Here is a 26,882-nt window from a genome sequence, read left to right as displayed (position 1 = left end):
CTGCTTTAATCGTGATGTATTTATATCCTACAAGAACTTTCCTGCAACTTTTACATACAAAACAAGATAGACAATTGAGCCTTATAAAAGGAAAGGATGAGGAGGAAGGAACTACAGATTGCTAGTGAGGAGAGACATAAAAGTGAAAGTGTTACATTTGATGGAGCAATGTAAGATTTTCTTCACTTTCATTGGTATACGTAGTCGTTGGACGGATCTACTACTTATCAATCTACTTATGTCTTTCAGCTATGTACTATACTTTTTTTTGCATCTTTTTCTCATATCTTGCTTTACCTTCTGAGGGAGGAGTCGTCCAGTTTCTCAAACCTGAGATTTTCCCCCTCTTCCATTTTCTGAAACCTCTTTCTCTGCCCCCTCCCCCCGCCCCACCCAACCCCACTAGGATCCCATTTCTTTTTCTGTTGCAGTCACCATTTTCCTAATTTTATAGTGTAATTTTCCCATTATTGTGGCAAGGTACTGAATGAAAAGAGTGATTTGAGGCTGAATGATAACAAATCTGGAAATAGGCATACTTTAATTGATGATTTTAGTTTCTTATTATGACACTAGAATCATTGTTTTTCAGGTGATGAAAGAACGCCTTGATGGTATCCAGGAGGAACTGGGCAGGCTAGGTCTGCTATCAGCAGAACAATCAGATATGGTAGGCTCACTACTTGGTGGTGCCCGGCAGTTGGAGCTACAGGTCTCGGAGGAGTTGGAGGCAGCTGAACAGGTCCGAGAACAGCTTCGGACTGTCAGCCGAGGATTAACACGAGCAACTACAGCACAAGGGAGGACTGCAGATGTTCTGGCAGACTGTGAACGTGTCCATGACCAGGGAGCAGATGTCATTTCACGTGCAATAGATCGCTGTGTTGTTGCCGGACAGGATCTAGGCCAGCAGTGGCAACAATTGATGGCACTCAGGTAAGTTAAGCAAGTAATTGCTGAAGTTTTTAATAATTCCATCAGGTGACTGCAGTTGATAAACAGAATTTTGATTTAGGGATCAGCTAAATATGTCACATTCTCGTATAAATATATAGTTGAGTCTAGAGTATTTGACTTTAGTAGAGTGAACTGTTTTGCTAGATCCATGGTGACAATTTCTTATCACATGTACTGATTTGATAAAAATCATTGAGTTAGTGACACCTCTTCTAGCATGCAGAACATTATTACATATGCATCCATTATTCTGAGAACAGACAAACAGTTTTTGCACAGAAGTGTGAAATATAAAATGTAGTTGGGAAGAAAGTTGCAAACTTTTTGAAATCGAGGAATTGATCCTAGCCTTGACTGATTGGGTGTACATTACTTATCAATGCAGAGAGAAAACATTTCTAGTGCTAACATCTCACCGTTGAATTAATGTGTTGTTTTCATTTTGAGTGTCTTGATAACCATGCTGAGCACACAGTGTTATTCTTTTGCCTTTTAACTTTGTACAGTTGCAGAGACCCACCAATGCTTTTAACAGTGCAAAATACTTGCTCACACAGATAGTTAACAGTGTAGGAAAAGCTAGATTGCTACTTACCAGGCAGCCACTATTCATAAACACAAGCAAGCACAACTCACACACACAAGACTGCGAACTCTGGCATTTGGGTCCATAATATGTAAATTGTTGTTATTAGAGCAAAAAGGCCATCACTAGACTATTTTAGACAGTTCATTCACATTCTTGGAGTTCTGATTTCCAGTTTCTGCCAATATGCCTCCAAGTACCCATGTAATTGACTCAAGTGGAACATCATAAAGAATATTGTAGACATGAACAACAATCTAACTTATAATAAAGATGATAATAATAATTCTGAAACCGTTTTTAAAAGAAGAGGCAATAGCTGCAGATTTTTAATCTCAAATAAATCATAAACTGAGGTTTTACGGTATTGATGGTGTAGCCAACCAGTGTATAACATCCTATCCAACCAAAAGGAAGCAGGAAGTTGTACTTGGTAATTAACCAATGGTATAATCAGAGGAGATTATTTGAACTGGGAAGAAATAATGAATGGGGTTCCCCAACACTCAATCTTGGGTCCACTATTTTTCCTCCTATGTGTAAATGATCTTCCATCTAATATACAACAAGCAAAATTAGCTATTTCTGAAGATGACACCAATATTTTAATCAATTCAAGCATACATACAGCAACAGAAGAAACAGTAAACATTGTTCTTAAAAGTACCAATGACTGGTTTTCCACAAGTGGTATCACTCAGTTTTAAAAGCACACAAAATGTTCTGTTCTGCATATCTAGAGGTATAGAGGTATTACAACAATGATAAATGTAGCACATGGGTAGTAAATTATAAATAGGTTGAAAGCTTCTAAGTTCTCAGGTGACCATATTGATGAGCATTTTAAATAGAAAAAACACAATTTACTACCCCTAAAACAAATTAGCTCAACATCATTTACATTTCAAATCGTTGCAAATCTTGAGGGGAGGGAAATGGTAAGTTGACATATAATAATGTCATATGGAATAATGTTCTGGAGTAATTCAACTTTAAGGAAGAAAGTGTCCATTCCTGAAAAACATGCTGTAAGAACAAGATGTGGTGCTCACCTATGATCATCATGTAGACATCTATTTACTGTGTTAGGCATTGTGATTACTGCTTCACATTATATTCCTTCATTAAATTTTTGTAAATAATCCACTGCATTTCAAAAAGAAAAATTGTGTACATAATTACAATACCATAAGAAAAAAATGACATTCACTACACCACATGAAGGTGTTATTTGCCAGAAAAAGGGGTGTACAATGCTGAAATCAAAATTTTTGATCAGGTACCCAGTGAAATAATGTCTTGGCAGTCAGCAAATTAAAATTTGAAAACTGAAAAAGTTCCTCCATGACATTTCTGAAATCATGTCTCGAGTCTCGTGTAGCCATATTTACAAAATGATTTATAATGTGGATATACAATGACTAACATTATTATGATTCATTATGCAAATGCTCCATGAAACCTGCTAACAATAGGAACACTTAATGAAATGAAATATACAGGCATACTAAAAAAAAAAAAAAAAAAAAAAAAAACAACATGTATTGTATACCAGCCGTCAACATGGTGATTTGTCATCAGTTACATACAAATTGTGTAATCTATAGTAAGAGATACAGTTAGTTGCAAAATGAGTATTCCAACTTTCACGTGCCTGATGAAAACGCCTAGTAAAAGATCACAAGTAGTAGTCCTAACAAATCAGAAACTAAGAAAGTATTGCATCAGTCACATCATTTTATTTTCTGTTACTTATGATGTAACTCGTACACTCTCTCTTTCTGATAAACACACACACTTTCTTCAGTAGTAATAATTAACAGTAAAACTTGATTCTTTTTATGTTCTCATGTATGCTGTTGTCTTCCTTGAACAGTAGTATTTTATGGTAGCTGTAGTAACTATTCTTGGTATAACTGAGATAGTGAAATGATTGGAAAATGTAGTAATAAAGTTCGTTTTTTGTATTTTCAATGCTGTTGCTACATGTGTGTTCATATAATAGTGTAAAAATACAGAATTTAATTCAGTGTCTCATCATGTACAACAGAAATCAACAAAATTCACATATGCATTCCGGATTGTTGAAATCACTGTGAAGCTCCTTAGATAATCACTGAGGCCCTGATGTTGAAGTTGTTATCCAGAATGTACATCGCTAAAGTAAAATCGCTCTTGGAAAGACAGTAGTAGTAGTAGTAGTTGTAGTTGTTGTTGTTGTTGTTGTTGTTGTTGTTGTCTTCAGTCCGGAGACTGGTTCGATTCAGCTCTCCATGCTACTCCATCCTGTGCAAGCCTCCTCCTCTTCGAGTAACTACTGCAACCTACATCCTTCTGAATCCGTTTAGTGTTTTCATCTCTTGCTCTCTCTCTATGATTTTTACACTCCCTTCCCTCCAATACTAAATTTGTGATTCTTTGACATTTCAGAACATACCCAACCAACCAATCCCTTCTTCTAGTCAAATTGTGACACAAATTCCTCTTCTTCCCAATTGTGTTCAGTACCGCCTCATTAGTTACTTGATCTACCCATCTAATCTTCGGCATTCTTCTGTATCACCACATTTCTGAAGCTTCTATTCTATTCTTGTCTTAACTAGTTATCGTCCATGTTTCACTTCCATACATGGCTACACTCCACACAAATACTTTCAGAGAAGGCTTCCTAACACTTAAAATCTATACTTGATGTTAACAAATTTCTCTTCTTCAGAAACGCTTTCCTTGCCGTAGCCAGTCTACATTTCATAACCTCCCTACTTCAAGAGTCATCAGTTATTTTGCTCCCCAAATAGCAAAATTAATTTACTACTTTGTCTCCTTTCCAAAAGACAGTAGACAGCCTTTATTATTACATTTTCCAGTACTATTGTGAGCAAAAATTACTACATAGTCTGCAAATTAGTCATTTATGCTATTTACTTTGTTTCCATCCATCACATTTGTTGTGACAAAAAAATCCTGTTTACATAGGCAACAACTGCATGCAATACCTGCTTCACGTCTGCGCCTATCTCTCTCACCACAAGGTGTAGAAAGACAGATGTCAGCACTACAAGATACACATGCAGCTTTGGAGCAGCAGCAAGGTCAGCTACTGCAGATGTTACGTGCCCGCTTTGCATTGTGGCAGAACTTTGAGAGGCGGCTTGAAACAGTCAGACAACAAGTTGCAGAAGCTGGGTACATGATGGAACTGCTGACTGTCCAAGGAAGTGTTGATCTCGACAGGCTGGTCAAAGCTACTGAGAGGTTGCAGGTATGTGATCTTCAAATTATCAGTCATTCTTTCTGTATTGCTTCATTCTTTCTGTATTGCTATTAAAAGGGATTCCTATTTGTGTTTTCTTATTCAAATCATTATTAAAGGCTGTCTGTCATTTTGATTATTCCTGTTCAGCAACAGCTGTAAGCCAAATTTTCTTTCCTGTGAGAAAGTGATATATAAATGCTCAGTTTTTTTTGCCTCACTTGTATGAAATAGGATTAATTGTACGATACAGTTGATGTAATAACATATTATAATCACAAACAACAGTATGGGCGTGTTTGGTAGATGTTAGATTATTGCTACCTGTTGGAAAATTAGGGTTTTGTTATTATATACAGGGTAATTCAGCTGTTTTCAATACTTATTTAAAGCTCAACAATGCCAAAGTTTTGCAGAATATTATAATGGTATATCATATCAGCTGTGTCATTAAAGAGTTTCTAGCAAACAGCACAAAGAATGTCATTCTCAACAGAGAGGTATCTTCAAACATTAAAGTACCTATGAGTGTATCTCAAAGGATTTTGGTACGACCATTTATTTTCTTAATATATTCAAATGACCTAGTGGAAACAAACAAGTTCCGTATTCCTTTTTATGGTTGATGCTGTTGTATAAAGAGAAGTTCCAAATTTAGAAATTAGAGCAAAATACAGGAAGACTGGAAGAGGACCAATGCTTGGTGTAAACATTGGCTATTTTGACCCTCAACATAAATAAATGTGCATTTTGTGCATAAGTAGGCAACAACATTATTATATCATTACACACATGCAGAACAATCACTGGAAGCAGTTATATCAATAAAATATTTTGGAGTACATGTATGGAGCAATTTAAAGTGGAATGACCACGTAAAGCTTATTGCAGATAATAGATATGCCACAATGAGATTCATTGGGGGAATCTTCTGCACATGTAGTCCACCTGCAAAGGAAGTAAGTTGACCAGTACTTTATTACTGCTCAGAAGCATGGGATCTGTACGAGATAGAAGTGATAGAGGAAACAGAGAAGACCCAAAGAATAGAATCATATTTCTTTACAGGTTCATTTAGATAGGCCCGAAAGCTTCATGGAGAAGCTAGGCCAACTTCAGTGGCATATTCTGCAAGTGAGGCGTTCTAAATCACAGTGTGGTTTACTGTGAAAGTCCCCATGCACCCAATGTTCTTGTGTGGGGCTGGTGGCAAATCTCCATTGTTTAGGTGATATCTTTGAGATGTTGAACTGAAATATTCTTTCATTTGGCAGAAAATGGAAGATGTTGGATGAAACTTCTACATTCCTTGCTCATGCTATAATAGTGACCAAAAAGTATTACCCTTGTCGTGCTTTTAACTTTGTGTACTGGACAGTTTAGGCATTTTACATGTTCTGTGGATCATATTTGTGGCATCTTGTCATTATTTGGAACATTTTTGTAGCTTCACAAATAAGATATACAATGAAACCCTGCTTTTACATTTTTCAAGGGAAATAACGTTTTAAGCTGTAAAAGTTAGTGTAGGATATCCCCTTGGCTTTTCGCTCTTTATATGTGATATATGTACATAACAGGCACCAAAAGACTTGTCAGGTACTCGTTTATTATCTAATAAATATTTAGTATCTAACAAAAAGTGCTGATTTAACTGAAACTGATAACTTTCTGGGAAGTAGGAACGTTTGACTCAATTTCATGCATTATAGTTGATGGTTTTGAAAGCCTGCAGCTGTCATTTGTTATTTAAATACTGAAATACTGCACTAATTATGTATTTTTTCATGCTTAGCACAGTGCATTTTGAGACTTTTTGTCTAGTTGTCAAGAGCAAATATGTTATAAATATTTTGTTTTGTGTTTGCATGTGTTGTTCTGCACCTCTCCTGTAGTCGTCTTTTTGAGGTTATCAGGTATTGTGCCTCCTCAATTATGTAGAAAACCACACGCTCACAAACTATCATTCCCATTGTTTGTGGAAGAAGAAAAAATGCTGAATGAGGATATTTGCAAATCAGTCATGTAAGCTGACAAACTATGTGACCAGTATGTTTTCTCTGAGTACGAAGTTAAAATCAAGTTTGAGTTTGGCTCTTACAGATATGAATTGACAAAAGCAAGGTGGTGTACAACATATAACTGGCTGGAGATGTGGAAGATAGAAGTAAGTAGGCGTGATTGTTACCAACCAAGTTTATCATTCAAGTTCAGTTCTCACAAGAGATGTGCTGTTAGTAATCTGAAATGCAGAACACAAATTGGTACCAGGCTGTCCTGTAATCTCCCCTGCTTAGTCATGAAAGTGAACTGGAGTGTACATGCCAGTCGGTGTGTGGAATCAGTGCAATAAAATATATCGAAGTGGAAACATAACTGAATGTCAAAAAGTAACTGTTACCACGCCGTGAATGAAATCGCCCACTTTTATTGGTGTATCGACACGGATTGTCCAATGTGTCTACGAGAAATGATGTACCACTCGCAGTCGGGCAACATGGAATAAGAAGAGTGATCATAAAATGGAGCTGGAGACAAGTTTTTTGCCTTGTCTGTGACTTTCAATTTCAAATCTGCTGCTGTCAGTGAATGCAAATCCAGCTGAACCAGTATCCAGTCGAACTTGGTGAAGGGCACTGCATCCAGACAACATTTGGAGCCTGGTACCTTACAAAAGGCCATTGCTTACAGCACACCATAAAGCGGCATGTCTTCAGTGTACAAAACAACACAGAAACTAGATAGTAGCTGACTGATCTGAGGAGTCACAGTTTTGCATATTTTTTCGAATATTTAAGGTTAATGAAAACACTGCTTCCTACAAATTACATGATGGGTTTTTGTCCGAATAGGGTGTCATATAGAACAGTGGGAGGTGTAGTTTTTTGGAGGGGGGGGATATTAATTTCTTGAAAGAACTCTGTGTAATTAAAATTAATTAGTGATTTGAGGGGAAAAGTGGAATATTTCACATACAGCTTCCGCTACCTTTGTAAATGAAGTGTTGAAAAGTTCATCTCTTCAAGGCTTAGACAGTTTGCATGTAAAAATGTGCATTGGTATGATATTTAATTGTCAGAACTGCTTCCTTTCAATCAAGTCAGACATTATGAGCGTCACTGTTACTGATACTGGTTCTGGGAATGCTGTTTGTATGCTTACAGAAGAGTTGAGGAAGAGTGCATGAATACCACTGTCAGGGTCTGGAACAAAATCAGTACACCAGGATCTGAATCATGAAACATGGTGAAGCTCACAGATCTGAGCTTGTATTTCAAGAATATGGGTTCTTGTACGAGTTACTGGAGAAGTGTGTCGAGCGATCTCATCGCAGTGGTCATCTAGTTAGGACCTCATTTCTAGTTCCTAACTCTGACAGTGACAACATGAATGAGAAACTGATATTGGATTTAAGGACAGCATTAATAGACAAATGTACTGTTCATGAGACATGCTATTTTTATCATTGCTTTTCCGAGCGCTTATCGATGTAATTTTGAAAACAAATATATTAAGAACATATGTTATCGACTACTTCGCCTGTTTTGAATTTCAAATTAGAGGTTCTATGCATGCTTATGTTCTGCTCTGGATTGAAGACACTCATATGTATTAAGCTGCTGAAATCATGCACATTGAGCAGGTGATGGATTGCAGTCTTGCAAAGCATGGTGAGAAATTGCGCCAACATGTCCTGAAGTATCCGATACACAATCATCACAAGACTTAAGGAAAAGGGAGCAAACTCTGCAGCCTCATTTTTCCTCGTGAAATCTGCAAGAATTCAACAGTTCCGAAAATGGAGGACATAAAAATAAAGTTTTTCAGTCACAAACGAGAAGCAGAGGAGTCAGTGGTAAATTACTATAATTATGACATTCTTAAGCTATTGAGATTGCTATTGCCATTTATATTTCAAAATCGTCTTCCAAACATAAGGGAGACATACTCATCAAAAATACTTGAATGACTAGAAACAGTTCTGCGAAAAGAAGGTGGCAGAAAGGCAGCTCTTCATTTGATGGTTTACAACATTCTCAGCAATCAAGATACATCAAAAACAAGAAGCAAGTGTAATGCTTTGCAATCCAAAGTCACGCCTGTCATTTAGATATTGTGTATTTTTGAACACCATCCACAAAGAAGAAAGGCCAAGGTTGCTTCAATTTGGAAAGCTGTTGGGCGCAAACCTTTTGGGCTAAAGAATTTTCGAAAAATACGAGAAAAGATCAGAAAACTGGGAAGAATATTTGTCTCATAGAATTTGCAGCGAGTTATGGGCCAGTTAATAAATCCCTTGAAACAGAGGCCAGTTATTATGGGATTGATGTCATCGATGACACTGAAGGCCACCAAAACCACACTCTCAGATTTGTTTTTCACGAAGATCTTTTATGTAGTGACTGGGGGGGAACCTTTTTGGAGCAACTTTGTAGTCAACATTGGATGCATACCTAGGAGCTATTGAATGCTTTTTGAGCTCTTAGTGTATTGTGAGTTGAAGATTGTAACTTCATGTCTATAATGGGTGGAATTATGATTACTGCAGAGACTGACTTTTGAGTTCGATTGCAAAATTCCAGCTGAATTCATACCACCAGTAGGAGAACACAAAAGTCAGGTGCAGTCTACTCACAACCTAGCAGAGAAAAGTCTTATGATCTTCTCAAATCTCAGATAAATCGTGCTGGAACTGGCAAAAACTTAGTGCTCAGAGCGATGTGTGAATGTTACCATCAAATGTTTTGTCAAATAACTTGTGTAAAAGTAAGAAATAAAATACACACACCAAAAAAAGCTTTGCATCACCTTGGTTCCAAGAGTTCTGGAACCTGTACAGAAAATTGGAATAGAAATCAACATAAACATCATTTCCGCCCTTTTTATTGCTCATTAAAACCACACATTGCATGTTGTACCACTACACAGTGAGACCCTCAGAGGTGGTGGTCCAGATTGCTGTCCACACCAGTACCTCTAATACCTAGTAGCGTGTCCTCTTGCATTGGTGCAGGCCTGTATCCGTCATGGCATCCTGTCCACAAGTTCATCAAGGCACTATTGGTCCAGATTGTCCAACTCCTCAATAGCTTTTTGGCCTAGATCCCTCAGAGTGGATCGTGGGTCACATCATCCATAAACAGTCCTTTTCAATATATCCCAGGCATGTTTGATAGGGTTCGTGTCTGTAGAACATGCTGGCCACTCTAGTTGAGTGATGTTGTTATCCTGAATGAAGTCATTCACAAGATGTGCACGATGGGGGTGTGAATTGTCGTCCATGAAGACTAATGCCTTGCCAATATGCTGCTGATATTTTTGTACTATTGGTTGGAGAATGTCATTCACATATCATGCAGCCATTGTGGTGCCTTCCATGACCACCAGCAGCATACGTCCACTCCACATAATGCCACCCCAAAGCATCAGGGAACCACCACCTTGCTGCACTCGCTGGACAATGTGTCTAAGGCATTCAGCCTGACCGGGTTACCTCCAAACATGTCTCTGATAATTGTCTGGTTGAAGCCACATGCAACACTCATATGTGAAGAGAACATGATGCCAATCCTAGTGGTCCATTCGGCATGTGGATGGGCCCATCTGTACTGCGCTGCATGGTGTCGTTGTTGCAAAGATGGACCTCACCATGGATGTCGGGATTGAAGTTGCCCATCATGCAGCCAATTGCGCACACAGTCGTAACATGACAACCTGTGGCTGTATTATTCAACATGGTGGCTTTGCTGTAAGGGTTCCTCCGAGCCATAATCCATATGTAGCAGTCATCCACCACAGTAGTGGCCCCTGGGTGGGCTGAGCAAGGCATGTCATCAACAGTTCCTGTCTCTCTCTCTATCTCCTCCATGTCCGAACAACATTGCTTTGGTTCACTCCGAGGTGCCTGGACACTTCTCCTGTTGAGAGCCCTACCTAGCACAAAGTATCATTGTGGATGGGATCGAACCGAGGTATTGATCATCTAGGCATGGTTGAGCTGCAGACAACACGAGAGATGTACCTCCTTTCTGGTGGAATGACTGGAACTGATCAGCTGTCGGACCCCCTCCATCTAATAGGCACTGTTCATGCAATATTTTTTTTTTTTTTTTTTTTTTTTTTTAATTACATCTTTGGGTGGGTTTAGGGACATCTCTGAACAGTCAAGGGACTGTGTCTGTGATACAGTATCCACAGTTAACGTCTGTCTGCAGGAGTTCTGAGAACCAGGCTGATGCAAAACTTTTTTGATGTTTGTTGATTAGAGCAACATTTGACATGATTTTGAATGACACTTGACATCATATACAGCATATGAGATGCCAATTCAGACTTTACATTTCAATGTTTAACGTATAATCATACCATTTTAAAGGATGCTAGAGGATGTTTGTGTGTTCCATTATGTAGAGCAAGCAGTCTGCTGTTGTTTGGTCTTGACAGATTTGTTTTCCACACTTGAATGTATAAAAAAAGGTTCCAATAATCTTTCAGTCTCAGATATGTTTCACTGGAGAATTCGTCAAATACCAGGAAAGAGAATGTTTGTGGTGCAAGAAGTAATGTCTCCTTTACATGTAGTTCCGTCATCACTGTTCTTGCTCACTCAGCAGTACATTCATCATAAAGATATTAAAGAAAGGGCAACATTTGGTAAATGAGATGGCTCAAGCCATGGTATAAAAAACACCCCCAAAACATCACAGAACCATCTCTAGCCTGAAGAACAGGTCTTTCAGCTTATTAGCCAATGATGCTGTGGCAACACTTAATTACATTGCTGTTTCTCAAATAATCAACAGTGAACGTGATCATTACATTGCCTTTATAGAGCGTACAGAATATATCTTCACTGATTGACCACCTGCACAGAACTCACAATGACCGTTATTGGAGAATACAATCAAGCTATGGAGAGAAAAAAAAAGAGAGAGAGAAAAAAAAGAGGGCAACGGCCTTGCCGCGGTGGACACACCGGTTCGCGTGAGATCACCGAAGTTAAGCGCTGTCGGGCATGGTCGGCACTTGGATGGGTGACTATCCAGGCCGCCATGCTCTGTTGCCATTTTTCGGGGTGCACTCAGCTTCCTGATGCCAATTGAGGAGCTACTCGACCAAATAGTAGCGGCTTTGGTCAAGAATACTATCATAACAACTGGGAGAGCGGTGTGCTGGCCCCACGTCCCTCCTATCCGCATCCTCCACTGTGGATAACATGTCGGTCAGATGGTCCCAGTAGGCCTCTCATGGCCTGAAGATGAAGTGCTTTGAGTGCTCTGAAAAAAAAAATGTCCATAATCCAACATCTTGAATCAACAGCAGAGAGCAGCCACTAACTGACGAATGCAACTACAATTAAGCTTCCTGGCAGACCGTATTGGACTGTATGCCCACATAGTTGTGGAAATAAACAACTGAATTTCCCAGAATGTGCTATCCTGTGCTCTGAACAAACGCACCCTGACGTTCACATTCAGCTGCATGTGACCTAAAAACATGTATCTGAAACACAAACTCACGTAATTGTGGAAATAACACCATCAAACAAATGTAGTTTCCCAAAACTTGAAAGATATTTACTGATTACATAACATGGTAGAACCAAAGACAGAATTGAATTTGATAAACGTCATCATGACATTACTTGTAAGAAGGTTAGTGGGGGCACAACGAAATATAAATAAGTGTGACTTTATGCAGAACGGAAGTTGTGCTCTTAGACCACAGGCTCCAACCACAACTCAGAAATCATTACAGATTCCAGAAACAGAGAGGGGGGGGGGGGAGGGGGGGGGTTGGTTGGATATCAAAGCTATTGCCTTTTTTTTGTATGAAATACTCTTCTATCAAATCCCACTTAGCTTACTTATTTTCCACAAGAGGAGCAACAACTGTGATGATTTGTAACTAGTTCATGGATTATCAAGAAGAGGTTCTACCACATCTATTGTTTATCATTACCATCTTCCTTTCCATCAGAACTAGCACTGAGATATAGCCATGAAGAAATGTACATACAGGGTGTATACGACCCGGGACAACCAGGAGATCCGGGAAAAACCCGGTAATTTTTTCATCTAGGAGAAAGCCGCAAAAAACCTGGGAATTTTTTAGAATTCCGGTATTTTTTTGTTTTAGTTTTCAGTTAAATTTTTGTCATTTTGACTGGTAAGAAATAATAATCAAAGAAAGGATATTACTGTATCCCGACTGCAGAATAATACTGCAGCAACGAGAGAAAAAACTAAAATAAAACTTAAGTTGCAAAGGAAATGTGCTATGTACAACAACAAAACACAGTACTCATACAAGCATCTGCCAACAGTAAAATGTGTCAGAGGCTTTAGGAAGACTATGCAATGCCTCATAACAACAAATTGCTTCCGATGAGCGTGACGTTGCAACTGTTTACATTAGATTCCTGTGAGCAGAGCAGTAGCAGCAAGATGCTACTCGGAAAAATTTTATTGTTACGCGCAAGCCGCCATTTTCACTAGGAGCGAACTGGGGTATCTGCCCTGGGTAGCAATTTCAGTCAAGCATTAATCGCCGTGCAGAACAATGAAGTTATTTTTGTCTGTTTACTAAAGAAAAGTGGTTTTTATTAATCTTTTCCGCTGAGCCAGCCAATTTATTTGTAACGAAATGCTTAATTCCACACTATTGGCTAGTTTCAACTGTCTGCATTTCAAAAGAGCGTGTTTTCGTCTTCTTGCAAGTATGGCATTATGCCATAATAAAGAACCAAAAATGAAATAATACAGTTCTGGTATTCCAAGAAAATTTACAACCGAATCTGGATGTACGAATGTGCACTTTAAACCAAATTATGCACTTTATTATGGTTCACGAAATTCCGATGGTCTTGGAATATCCTCTGATGTCTTGTCTCTTGTACGACGTAACGTAAGATCTTTTAATGTTTTATACGTACGAACATACGGGCTTCTTGCGTCATCGTAGCTGCGCAAGCAGTGTGACGCCTGTAATGGCGCTCTCTGGCAGCTGCTGAAACGAACTTCTTTCTAACAGGTCGCGGGAAAATATTGCGAATGATTGAAATTTACTTTCAAAGTAAATTTCCTTTTACCCAAGATCAACTAAGTGCGATAAATTACTTTAATCACAGAGCATTTGACTCTCATTTAAAAATCAACTCTTTGAGGGTGTCCATTTAGAAAAATTTCGAGCCCAGGTCATACATTTATGTCGTTATTAAAAATTTTACTGGCACATCTGTGTGATGTATCTTAAAGTGTAACACACGCAAAGATCAGTGTTATACATGAACGTTAAGCTTCTCTTGCAGCTTATTAATCGTTGATACCAATAATTTATGTGAAAGCTTTGCTTTTCTTGTAGCAACACTATGTATATTAATTTAAACCATTAACTTTTCCTATTTGTGTGTTCGCGCTACTTAACAGTGATAATGCTATTGGCTGACGACATGACGTGTCCTTTGCTTTGAATATCCGCTGTATCGGCTGGCGCGATCATGTGACATGAACTACGACTGGCTTACAAAAGCGCGTTGCAATCTCTATAAATTGATAAGTTTTACAGTTCCCTGCAAAAGTATACTGTCATTTAACACGGAAAAGTGTATTTTCACCCAGGAGAAAGTGTATTTTTAACCGGGAAATCTGGGAATTTTTTTTCCTTGTCCACGTATACACCCTGGTATTTCATTAAAAAAACTGTGGTGCCACTAACGTTTGTAGTGCAGTATAAATCAGTTCATGGGCCTATTTCCTCCCATGTGTAGAGTAGTGCACCATAGCTTGTTAGCTGAGAGATCAGCTCATGAGTATAAATGAAAACTTGGTAGGAGGGTGAATTTAAATTTCAAACAGCATAATTATGAAGCAGTAAAATCTTTTTAATGAATGTGTTGCTCATAGTGAGTAACATTGTAAATCACATTTAATTTCTATGAGACATGTACTTGTATGTTTCAATAAGCAATTAAAACCACTCTACTGGTGCAGTGAGCATCACAGTTTTAAGGGAGATGACTATTTCCAGGATATAATGCAGATTAAGTATCATTAAATTTGAGCTGCACAACTATATTACATTTTCTTGGAATGAGTGACATTGGATAAAACTGGCTTACATTGCTTGCTTTTCTCTATTATGTCTTTCAGTATCATATTTTGGGGTAACTGCACAAACTGAAAGATTTTTTTAAAGCTGCAGAAGCTCATGATAACACTTGTGTGTTGTAAATTCAAGAACAGTATGCAAAAATCTATTCATAGAATTGGACATACTAACGACTGCTTCTCATTATTACGTAAAAGCCTATACGAATCACATTTCATGTTGGTTGTCCTCTGTTTTCAATTGCAGTTAACTGAGCAGTCTGTCAGGACTGGCTCGTTCAGAGTGTTGTTATGTTGTGTGAGTCAATTAAAAAATAAGTAATGAAGCAAGTGTTTTTAATCATAGACATCTCTATACTCTATTTTAGTGAGTCCATGTTACTTCTGTGTGTTATTTATACTGTAGCTGCTAATTGGTACAAGGTGAGTGTATGTGTGGATTACCAGTAGTTACCAAGGAACAAGTGAATGTACTGTCTCACCCTTCTAGGTTGTGTCATTCTTTCTCCACACTCTACATTCCCTTAAGCCAGATTGCCTTCATTCCGCAGAAGCACAGTCAGAAATAAGACTATATCTCAACAATAGTATTGCTTATTATACAAAAGGTTTTTGAGATCGGTCAGTCAGGGAATTGGAACTATTAGCAGTACTTTGTGTAATTAATATTTATAACCGTAATCACTGAAGAAGTATACAGGATAAACCTGCAGTCAATAAGATGTCTGGCAGTATTAAATTCTCTAATGCAGATGATTAAGGAAAGAGAAAATTGTTCTGCCCATTGAGGCAAGCATAAATGATTTCTAATATTACAGTGCCTCATTGTCAATTGGAGACCCTTGACATTCTTGCACTTTTGTTGATATTACAAAAGGATAAGTATTCAGACACCTATTAGTGGACATTTATATGGGGTGCTCCATAGGGTTCAAGTCGGAACTCTAGACAGGCCAGTCCATTTCAGAACTGTTGTTCTCCACAAACCATTTCTTCACAGATTGTGCTTTATGACAAGATGCATTGTTGTGCTGATACAGTCATTGTCTCCAAACTGTTCCTCTACTGTACACTGTGCATAATGTTGTAAAACGTGTTCCTATCTTTCCACATGAGCATTTTGTTAAGTGCAGTAAAGGGACCACACCCTAACCACAAAAAATGTCTCCGTACCATAAGGCCGCCTACTCTGTACTTCACTGTGAGCACTACACATGATGGAGGAAGCAACATTCTCCAGACATTCGCCAAACTCAAACCCTTCCATCGGATTGCCATAGAGTATAGTGTTACTCATCATTACAAATCACTTGTTTTCACTCTGGTAACATCACTCTTTATACTACCTCAAGTTTCAACTAGCATTGACTACAAAAATGTATCTTTTATAAGAAGTTGCCCGACTAAGGTACTCCATTTCTCTTAACTGCCTAAGCACAATCATTGTGCTAGCTGGACTGTTGGTAGCACTTTGAAACTGACGGGTGATCCCTTTCTCCAGTCTTGTGTTTTTTACAACTACCTCCACAATATTAAACTGCCCCTCTCCATCAGAACATGAGGTCTGTCTGGTCATGGGTTAGCTGTGGTTGTTACTTTGCATTTCCACTTCACAGAAACGTCACTTGTCAGTAACTTGGACAGTTTTAGAATAATTGGAATATCCCTGATGGGTTTGTTACTCAGGTGATGTCCAATGACTAGTCCATGATTCACTGCTCTGTTACGCATCTCTATTAACAACACAAACAGCCCACCTTTTATACTGGCAAGTCTACCGCTCATGATACCAAGTGGACATTTGCACATTCTATAGGGGTGGCTGGGTAATTTTGATTAGATAGTGCGTTTAATGGGGTAGTCATCTTTGAAAACATGAAAACTAGGTGATTTTTGTGACTTTCTTTCTACCAAGTAAAACAAAGTGCTGTATTTGATGATATACTTTTATTCTTTACACTTTTTTGTTTAACCCTCTCATGGGCCATGGGGGATATACCTCCCACTAAATGTATTTCCTTACAGTGTTTAAGGCAATATGTGTTAAGACTTCTGTAAGCTCCTGGCATCTGGTGACACCATGTGTAGTTGCTGTGTGTCATGAAATATAGCTTTCAGGATTGTGGGAAATATATATCCCACCAAACAATGGTGTTTTAGTTGTTCTTGGAAAGTATGTTTGCCACCAAAGTGGTTGCTGGAATGGACTTTGGAAATATGCTTACCACAAAATTAATCTGTCATTTGTGGCCCTTGGGAAGCATACGTCCCTCCAACTTCGGGTATCACAAAGATTTTGGGAATATGTCTTACCACCTCCATCTATGCATGACATCTTGTGCTATTACACTGCGCAGGGTTTGTGAAAGCTGCTACAACAATCAGTTTCTGTTTGTCACAGGATAACTACTGTTGTCAGGACACTATGCTTCACTTCTGCAATATACATTACTATGATCTGTATCAGCTCATACCTTTATTGTGTGATAAAGTTTCTAGGATTGTTTTCACATAGTGGTAAGTAAACTTTTAACTAAAGTAAAAGAAAACAAAAATTTAATACAGAAAACACTGTTCATTATCTCTTTACGTTTAATGGCAACACACAACAGCACACAAAAGGAAAGAGGGAAATTCATTTACCACTATAGTTTTAATTGCTCACAAAGTTGCTGTGGTGATCTATGTACCACCATAGTTTTTGGTCCTAAATCACAAAAATAAAATTATTGAAAAATATAGTCAGTTGATCACAAGTCTAATAGGAAGTGCCTACGAAAGGGTTAATAATTTGCTTTTATGTCCACATTGGATGCTCCCTGTAACTGCTGCACCAGGTGGAAGACTCATTGCAGCTGGAACATTGGTCATCAATAGCAATCCCCGAAACCCTCCTGTTGGACCTACAACAAAATACAAAATAATTTTCAATTTATTTTCTATCAGTATACATAGGATAATAGAAAAATAATATGTTTGTACACAATTTAGAATGCCAGTATCGAAATCCAAACAAAATTGTTTGTACCGTTCTATAGTTACATTTCCTGCCAATTTGAAAAATACAGTTTCAAGCCAAATGCATTTAAAGTTTAGGGTCACATCTTTTATAGTTAAATATAACTCTAATCAGCAATTCCTGTACCATACAGCAGTCCTTCCAGATCCAGAAGGAGGTCCCCCTCTACCTTCTTCGTGGCTATGATGGTTCTGCTGGCCTCTTTGGCAGCTTGTGACATCCATTGCTGTGCTTGCCTATAGGCTTTTCATCTGATTTTGTACAGAAGTTGTAACAGGCTGGTTCAATCTCAAGTTCGAGCATGTTCGTAATTTCCATAATGCTTGTTAGGCCATCATTGAAGTTAAATGAAGACTCTTCCCCCCCACCAACCCCACCCCCACCACAGTAAATTGTTTTCAGAGTCACTTTCTCACAAATCACCTTGCTTTTTCCAAATCCATGAATACTACTATCAAGTCCTTTCTTTTTCCCAATATTTCTCCATTAACTGATGGGGGGAGAAAATGAGATCTATTGTTCTCCTATTGCTTCTGAAACCATGCTGTTCCTCTAATTGGTGTTCTAGAATTTTCCACAATCCTTTTTCTATGACCTTTTCCATTATTTTAAAGCAGTGTGATTCCTCGGTAGTTGATTCATTTCTTCCTACTACCTTTCTTGAACAATGGTATTATTATTCCTTTTTTCCATTCATCCGGCACTTTCTTTTCTTTCCATATCGCCCCGAACACCTGGTGTAACCATTGTATACCATGGATTCCTGCAGCTTTAATCATATCTGTTGCCAGCTAATCTACTCCAGCCGCCTTCCCATTTTTCATCTGTTTCAGGGAATTCTCAGTTTCTAACCAAGAGATTGGATCCTGCTCTTCCTCTAATTCAATTACTTCTGTGTCACTTTCTTGTGCACCTTTCCCATTCAGTAAGATTTCAAAATAATTCTTCATCTATTCTCTGATACTTCCATGGCCCTGATAATATCCGCATCCTCTATTTCAATCGCTTTTATATCTTTTCTATCAGACCTTTTACTTTTCAGTAACCCTTATAGCAGTTTTTGGCTCCCTTTGCTATTCTGTTGTATTTTCTCTGTGAATATTTCCCAACTCTTCTCATTTTCTTCTTTCGCAATTCTCTTTGCTTGGAGTTTCTTTTGTTGGTATTCCTTCTCCAGTGTTGTCACTATGTGTTCATCTTTTGTTACCAGCCTCTGGTTCTGATTTCTTTTTTCAAACTCCATGTTTTTCTTTGGCATATTATGTTTTTTAATTGCATCCTTTACTCTGTCGTTCCACCAACTGGTTTCTTTATCTTTCATTTTACCCTTTGTTTTGCCACATATCTACACAGCACTGTTAAGTATTGATGTTTTGAATACATTCCACTCTTCCTCTACACTACCCCTTTCAGTTTTTGGCAATTTTGTGCTGCTAGAATTTGGAAACTTTTATTATTTTCTTCTTCTTTCAGCTTCCACTCCTTAATTTTTAGCGTTCTTTGCATAGCATTCAAACTTTTCATCTTATAATTTAGACAAGCTACTAGTAACCTGTGGTCGCTATCCAAGTGCTCACTTGGTATGACTTTAGTGTCCCTTACTTTTCCTCCAATTGATTTGTCCGTTAATATATAGTCTATAACTGCCTTAGATTTGCCATCCCAGCCATATCTAGCAATCTTATGGCTATCTTGTTTCTTGAAGAATGTATTTTTCACTAAAAGATGATTCCTTATGCACAGATTTAGAATTTCTTCACCGTCAACATTTCGTCTTCCGAATCCAAAAGGGCCCATCACCACCTCATATCGATTTCTATCTGTGCCAATCTGAGCATTCAGGTCCCCAATTATCATAATGTTATCTTCTCTTACCTGGCCTTCCAGTTCTTCAAGGAATTTTGTAATGTATGTATCAGTGTAATCAGGAAATACCACAGAATTTAATAAAGTCATTAAAAAAAATTGATTTTTCATCCATTTGTAAGTACCCAGTATCATTAAGAGGACTAGGCTGTGTTGGCACTTCTACCTTTTATGTTCACCCCGTATGACAAAAACACCACACTTTATGCAGTCATCTACATTCAAAAGATATACTTGATGCACAGCTCTCAACTTCATTAAGGGAAAGTATGTGAAGGATATACACCCTTTCACTTAGACAGTTGAACGTACCCCTGAGGACCTCACAACTGACCATGGCATACGGCTTTACTACAGTTTGTACAAAGCATGTGTCAGTTAATGGCATCTTGTTCTTGAGCAATATTTGCCCTTACCATTCTGTCGCCAATTCTGTACATTTGGGACTACACTATAAGTTGTCCATATACTGGGTGTTACAAAAAGGTATGGCCAAACTTTCAGGAAACATTCCTCACACACAAATAAAGAAAAGATGTTATGTGGACATGTGTCTGGAAACGGTTAATTTCCATGTTATAGCTCATTTTAGTTTTGTCAGTATGTACTGTACTTCCTCGATTCACCGCCATGATTTCATACGGGATACTCTACCTGTGCTGCTAGAACATGTGCCTTTACAAGTACGACACAACATGTGGTTCATGCATGATGGAGCTCCTGCACATTTGAGTCGAAGTGTTCGTATGCTTCTCAACAACAGATTCGGTGACTGACGGATTGGTAGAGGTGGATCAATTCCATGGCCTCCACGCTCTCCTGACCTCAACCCTCTTGACTTTCATTTATGGGGGCATTTGAAAGCTCTTGTCTACACAACACCAGTACCAAATGTAGAGACTCTTCGCGCTCATATTGTGGACGGCTGTGATACAATACGCCATTTTCCAGGGCTGCATCAGCGCATCAGGAATTCCATGCGACATAGGGTGGATGCATGTATCCTCGCTAACGGAGGACATTTTGAGCATTTCATGTAACAAAGTGTTTGAAGTCACGCTGGTACGTTCTGTTGCTGTGTGTTTCCATTCCATGATTAATGAGAAGTAATAAAATGAGCTCTAAGACGGAAAGTAAGCGTTTACGGACACATGTCCACATAACATATTTTCTTTCTTTGTGTGTGAGGAATGTTTCCTGGAAGTTTGGCCGTACCTTTTTGTAACACCCTGTATAATCAAGATGATACTTTATAAAGTGGCGCTGTGACACGAACCGCAATGTAAGTGTACTTTGTTACCAGCAGCGAACGCCCTTCACTCGTTCGTAAAGACTTCTTGGCGTCTTGGTACGGGATTGGATGAGCGGGGCGGGAGGGGAGTTGCTGTAGTCGCCAGATTAGATAAGTTCGGCGGTGACGTCAGAGCCTCCTGGTGGTGAGGTCTGCGCGGCGGGCTGCCAGTGACGCTTGCAGCGCCCGTGCCTGCTGTGGCCCTCTGTGGCTGTAGCACTCTCCGCTAGTTTCTTGTCGGCCGCCTCGCCGGACTGGTCCTGACAGAGGGTACGACAAGCTTTAGCGCGCATGTGCGAAAATAGCTGCGAGGACGTGGTCATCGCGCGGCCGCTAACAAGCCGGGAAGAACGGATCTTGTGTCCGCGAGTTAGACAGCATTTGCGCAGAACCAACCGGTCGTGCTTACTCAATAGTATTAATAGCTGCAGTTACTCAACAGTCTTGTCCCAGCTCATAGTTCGCGATGTCTGTATGATACGAAAAGACTGTGCAGTTGTCTTCATTGCCGCTTATCACACCTCTTAGCACTTTTCCAAATGAGACTGTATTTTAATATCCGAGATTCTCTGTCTTAAGTTCAGGTAGAAATGTCATTACCATATAATATTACAGACTTGTGTAAGGTATTTATTTCCCAGAGTTGAAATGTGTTACGATAATCGTGCTGTGACAAAGGAATCCATTTGTCGTCTGAATACTGTCTGGCCATTCATTGTTACGTGTAATATGTTCCCATCTGTACCCTCAAGATCTTGCTACAGGATGCGTGAAGCACAATCAACATTTTTAAAAATATTCTTCGTCCACACAATCTGTGGACAACTTGAGTTCTGTGAGCACTGAAGTTAGAATTTCATGTAGTTTGCACATTTGCAGTAAATGTAGGTCGCACTTGCACTTGGCTACAGCAGCCATCTATCAAATATCGTTTTATTTCACATTTTTGGCACCGAAATTCGATTGCTGTATGGTCCGTTGTATTTCGTCGATCGCGGTGTGCCGAGATTTCTCCAACTATCCATTACGCAGGCTTTTCGCAGTTCGTAATTATTTACTTCTTTACTAGCAGCAGAGCAGCGGTTTTCTGTTGATTCCACATCTACAGTTTTGCCCGGTAACTGAAAACGCAGATTTTGATCGTAGAGTCGAAAATGCTTGCGATGACCGTGCAAACACTTCACCCAGTAGGTGTCTTCCTGGCGAGGAAAATTGGTTCCTCAGTTCGCGTATATCGTACAGATTTGAAAGAAACTAGGAACATTCCTGCGTGGAGTTCAGCCTTGAGGGAAATATGCTTGTAAGCTGGTAATGTTCATCCCTTCAACTTTTTTATTTAAAAAAAGGCTAGAAGTTTCGTTATAAGTAGCTAGCAGCGAAGTATTGATGATATCATTTATGATTTTGTCCGCCCCAGTAAACCGAAGTGGCCAGAGTTCGATTCCCGGCCGGTCGGAGATTTCGTCCCGTCGGAGCGTGAGTGCTGTGCTGTCCTCATCATTTTATCATCGCCGACACGCAAGTAGACTAAATGGCGAGCCGCCACGCGACAGGCCTGTCATTATTCAGTGTTAATTTTTCGCAGTACTTACATGTAAACAAATAATACCTTTTCAGTTTCCTCAGTCGACGGCATTTAAGAAAAAGGACACTTCGCCAGTTATCACAGCTCTATTCGTGTCCAGTACCAAGCCTTTCTCTAATGAGTCGATGTGTTTTGTGTTGTTCCGCGTTCACTCTGCTGCCTTGACCTCATTTTCACCAGTCGTCCCAATTTTGCCTCATGGCTAGAATGGAAATTTCAAATAATTTACCAAATTTACAAAATACAATAATATTACTGCGTCTAACGCTTAAAAGATGTCTCAATCTAGCGCCTAAAACATGACCTTCCGAATTCGTCCCTGTGTTGCTGCGAAGCAGTCGCAAGTTCTCCATTAGGTACGACACTGTTAATAGCGACAAAATATTAAGCAACTTCTGCACCACTAGCATAGAGGCTCTTTTAAAATGATTCATCGTTTCTAATCCGTCAACTGCAACACAGATGTTTCCCATTGTTTTGACTGGCATAAAGTACGTTTTTCCTCAGAAATATCGCGGATTTGTTCGTTCTAGCTCAATAGATGAACATTTCTAAGTGTAACTAGATATAACTTGTTTTAAAATTTCAACTGCAAGTCTTATAAGTCTGATTAGTTTCCAAGTGCATTCTCTATAGATTACTATGTCGTGTGACTAGGGCCTACCGTCGGGTAGACCATTCACCGGGTACAAGTCTTTCGATTTGACTTGCGCGTCGTTGGGGATGAAATGATGATGATTAGGACAACACAACACCCAGTCCCTGAGAGGAGAAAATCTCCGACCCAGCCGGGAATCGAACCCGGGCCCTTAGGATTGACATTCTGTCGCGCTGACCACTCAGCTACCGGGGGCGGACTTCTCGATAGAACATCTAGATACAAATTTATTTTACCTTAAGGACATCTCCAGACAAATGTTGATTGTTATGATTTCGGTGGATATTAAGCACCCTTACGATGTTGAAACAAACACAAATAAAATGGATTCATAAGATCCCAATAGTTCGCGGCGACGTGAAACTGTTGAAAGCGGTGACTGCAGAGGAAAAGGCAAAGCCGGATACGATGTGTGGGATATCGGAACACTGCCAACTCTGCTGCACATAGTTGCGATCTTTGCTGGTGATGTATCAGTCGAAGGTACACAAGAATTACGCGGCTTGGTTTTGAGCAAGCGTTGACGAATAGAAGGTTATCGGCGTCGTGTGGTTTCGGTTTCTACTACATCGATGGAATGATTCCATTAATGTAATGCAGAGGAAGATGGCTGTATTTTATTGTGTCGTAATCTCGTTAGTACTTTTGTCGTCGCCCTCGTCCTATCCCTTTCCCTCTGCTCCTAGGTATTCATAGTTACTTCTGATAAATTATTGTTAAGTATGGTTAATCCCGAACTCGGATAGAGATCTGTAACTGCAGGATAGGTGAAGCTAATTTAAGCAGCCTGCAAAACAGTCATTCTAAATCATCAGTAGTTCACATGCGAATGAGACTCTCGTCGATATTCACTTAGCTAAAAGATGTCTAGTTGAAACGTCAAAGCAGAACGAAGCTACTACTAAATTGATAACCCAGGAAGATTACGCCAGTCTGTTAGCTCAGCGACTCACAATTTAAATTTAATCTGTCCTGCATTACAGAGATCTAAATTGCTTTTCATTTGAGCGTCCTGTTGATTGTAGGAAATGCCGTAGAACCGCATCAGTCTGTGGCAGCACTAGGAAACGACGCATTGGCTCTCGCGAGATTTGGAGCACCGTCTGTCTATAGTTACGACCGGGAGCATCACCTGTGCTCTCGTAAAAGTTGACATTGCAAGAGATTCTCGGGGAGTTGCGGATATATGAATCTCTTTGCGTATAGCAACGGTCAGATGGTTTCATGCGACTTGTTTAACTCGTGTAGTGAACTTGAAATAAATTTTATTTTCCACTAATTGCAGTAAGTATGGAAGAAGTTCGTGGTGTAATGAGCGTGACGCGCCCATTGATCGATGCCGAATTAATTAGAACCGCGCCAGAATGCGGTACCGAGACGGAAATGCGACGGACGAGTCCAAGCCATCGCAAAAATCTGCGCTTTCTCTATTGACGCGCCTGGTTCGAGCGTCATTCGTGAAATTTTTTGCCTGCAACCATGTGTTGCAGTACCTTACCGGTCTTGGAATATCAGGTGAGCAGTAGAGGATCAAAAGCGAATATTGCAAAAGATGCTAGCGCAGTCTTACAATTGGAGCTTTCAGGCCGACAAATCGCGATCTATTTCAGAGCATAATTAGACCTGCCCGTACACGCACAGCCATCAAGAAGTCGAATTCCCACCTGCTCTTCCGTATTCGTGCAACACATTCCAACAATTTTACACTCCAACAAAGATTTGCGATAAAGCGCAGAAGAAAATTCCCAAAGCTGAAACTTGACTAGTGCTTTGAGGAAATGCCTCGATTATCAGACTGTGAATATAGCTGTACCATATTTTACTTGTTTAGAGGATTTCAGCCTAGGTGAAGCTGCTCGCCACTGAAAGAATGTCTCTGAGAAGCAGAAACTGGAAAAGGAAGGCAGGGTAAATTTCATACTATCCATAGCTATACAAACATGTATCTAAATGCTAAAAACCTGTATCCGTTTCGGAACGATAATAATACCTTTGATTTTTCAACTTATTTCATAACACTTCATTAGCATCTTCTAGGGGGGTAGCGTCTCGTAATCTTGCCGTATTCATTTTCTTGCTTATAAAATAGCACTTAAACGTGGGGTGGCCGCATTTATTCGTTATCTGTTGTCGTTACATTTTTCACTATACTGCTTAAAAATGTTTTAGGAATCCTGCTTGCAGTATGTTGTTATTATAATACTTCATTTCTTTAACATATGTACTTTACTGGTATTTGCAATATTACATCTTTCAGGAAGTACCTAGAGTGTAATTAATATTCTCTCTCCCCCTCATCTTTTTCTTCTAAATTCATTTTCCCATTACACTCAATAGAAAGTGCAGTTTGGCAGATTTGTATTAATATTACTTGAAGAAGCAAAGCAGCAAGTCACGTGTTATCTAGCCTTATTAATGGAAGTTGGCTTAAGACATTTATATCATCAATTGAACGCTTTTATCGACTGCCTTTTATCGTTTAAGTTTTAGCTCATTTTTTCCATTTATATGTACATAGGATACACTTTTAGTTTCAGTGATGCAGCACATCTTTCGCCATGTAGTCGGCTTACAAATTTGTGTCTGAAATTACACTCGAAGTCTTGCTGTAAATAAAACTGCATTAAAAGTGGATGGTTGCTTTTTTTTATCTTTCCAAGTAATTCAGTCTCCAACTACGGAGCTCAACCGCCATTAACATGAATGGATTAAATGTGTCATTTATGGTTTGAAATAACCACACAGATAAGTCGGAATGTTTTTTGTAGATTTCTTTACAGATGTGTAGTATGTATTTCACTTCTTTCCAACGTGTGTAAGTTGGTAGATTGTTTACTATTTGTCTTCAGTTTACTGTTGGTGTAAAAAATTCTTGGTCCCTAGAGGCCATATCTTGCTAATATTGTACTCATGATGGAGAGTTGTACGAAGAAGAAAGTGCCAGGAATAAAATACCCTACTTAACGGCAACAGCTGCAGCGGATGGTGAACTATCCGGTGTGGTCTGCCGATAATCCGCTTCCGCCGCGTGTCCGCATGTGTCTCCCCGCTACGTCCTGGCTCCCGCTGGATGTCCTAACGATGTGGCTCGCCGGGCTGCGGATGCAGACGTTTTAGTATACGATTTGCAACGTATTTACGATCGTCATATTAGTAAACGATGACTGTCGGGCGAGAATATATTTACGATCGTCACGTTAGTAAAACGACTAATTTCGGGTTAGAGGTTTGTCTTGGTAATGCACAAAGCAAGACAAAGCATGGCCCCATTCTTACACACAGTACAGCGGCTAGCACAGTATGTTTGTAGGGGAAGGTAGGGTAAAGTGGCGACTCCTAGGGAAATGGAATTTTCACCTAACCATGGTTATTGACAGAAGCTTACCGCTTACATATTTTGAATCAACATAATATTATGAAGTATCACACCAAATACTTAAAGAGAAAAAGAACATAATATATAGGAACTAAATAAATTTACTTCTTTTTGCCACCTACTGTATCTCTACTTTTTCGTAGAACTTTTCTTTCGTGTGTGTTACGTGGATCATTATGTTG

The 26,882-nt window shown here is 39.2% G+C and overlaps 1 protein-coding gene across 6 annotated transcripts in view; it reads left to right on the top strand.

Moving 5' to 3' along the window:
* Positions 1 to 26,882, top strand: part of LOC126278964 (muscle-specific protein 300 kDa) — a 1,270,985-nt gene that overhangs the window by 1,172,553 nt on the left and 71,550 nt on the right. For all 6 annotated transcript variants that reach the window (XM_049979256.1, XM_049979254.1, XM_049979257.1 and 3 more), the window contains 2 exons: positions 593 to 936; positions 4,520 to 4,805. In XM_049979256.1, the coding sequence (XP_049835213.1) occupies positions 593 to 936; positions 4,520 to 4,805 (630 nt within the window). The remainder of the gene's footprint in view (positions 1 to 592; positions 937 to 4,519; positions 4,806 to 26,882) is intronic.

The sequence above is a fragment of the Schistocerca gregaria genome, chromosome 6, assembly GCF_023897955.1.
Source record: "Schistocerca gregaria isolate iqSchGreg1 chromosome 6, iqSchGreg1.2, whole genome shotgun sequence".
In the NCBI taxonomy this organism is placed as follows: domain Eukaryota; kingdom Metazoa; phylum Arthropoda; class Insecta; order Orthoptera; family Acrididae; genus Schistocerca; species Schistocerca gregaria.
This window is presented reverse-complemented; position numbering and strand designations above follow the sequence as displayed.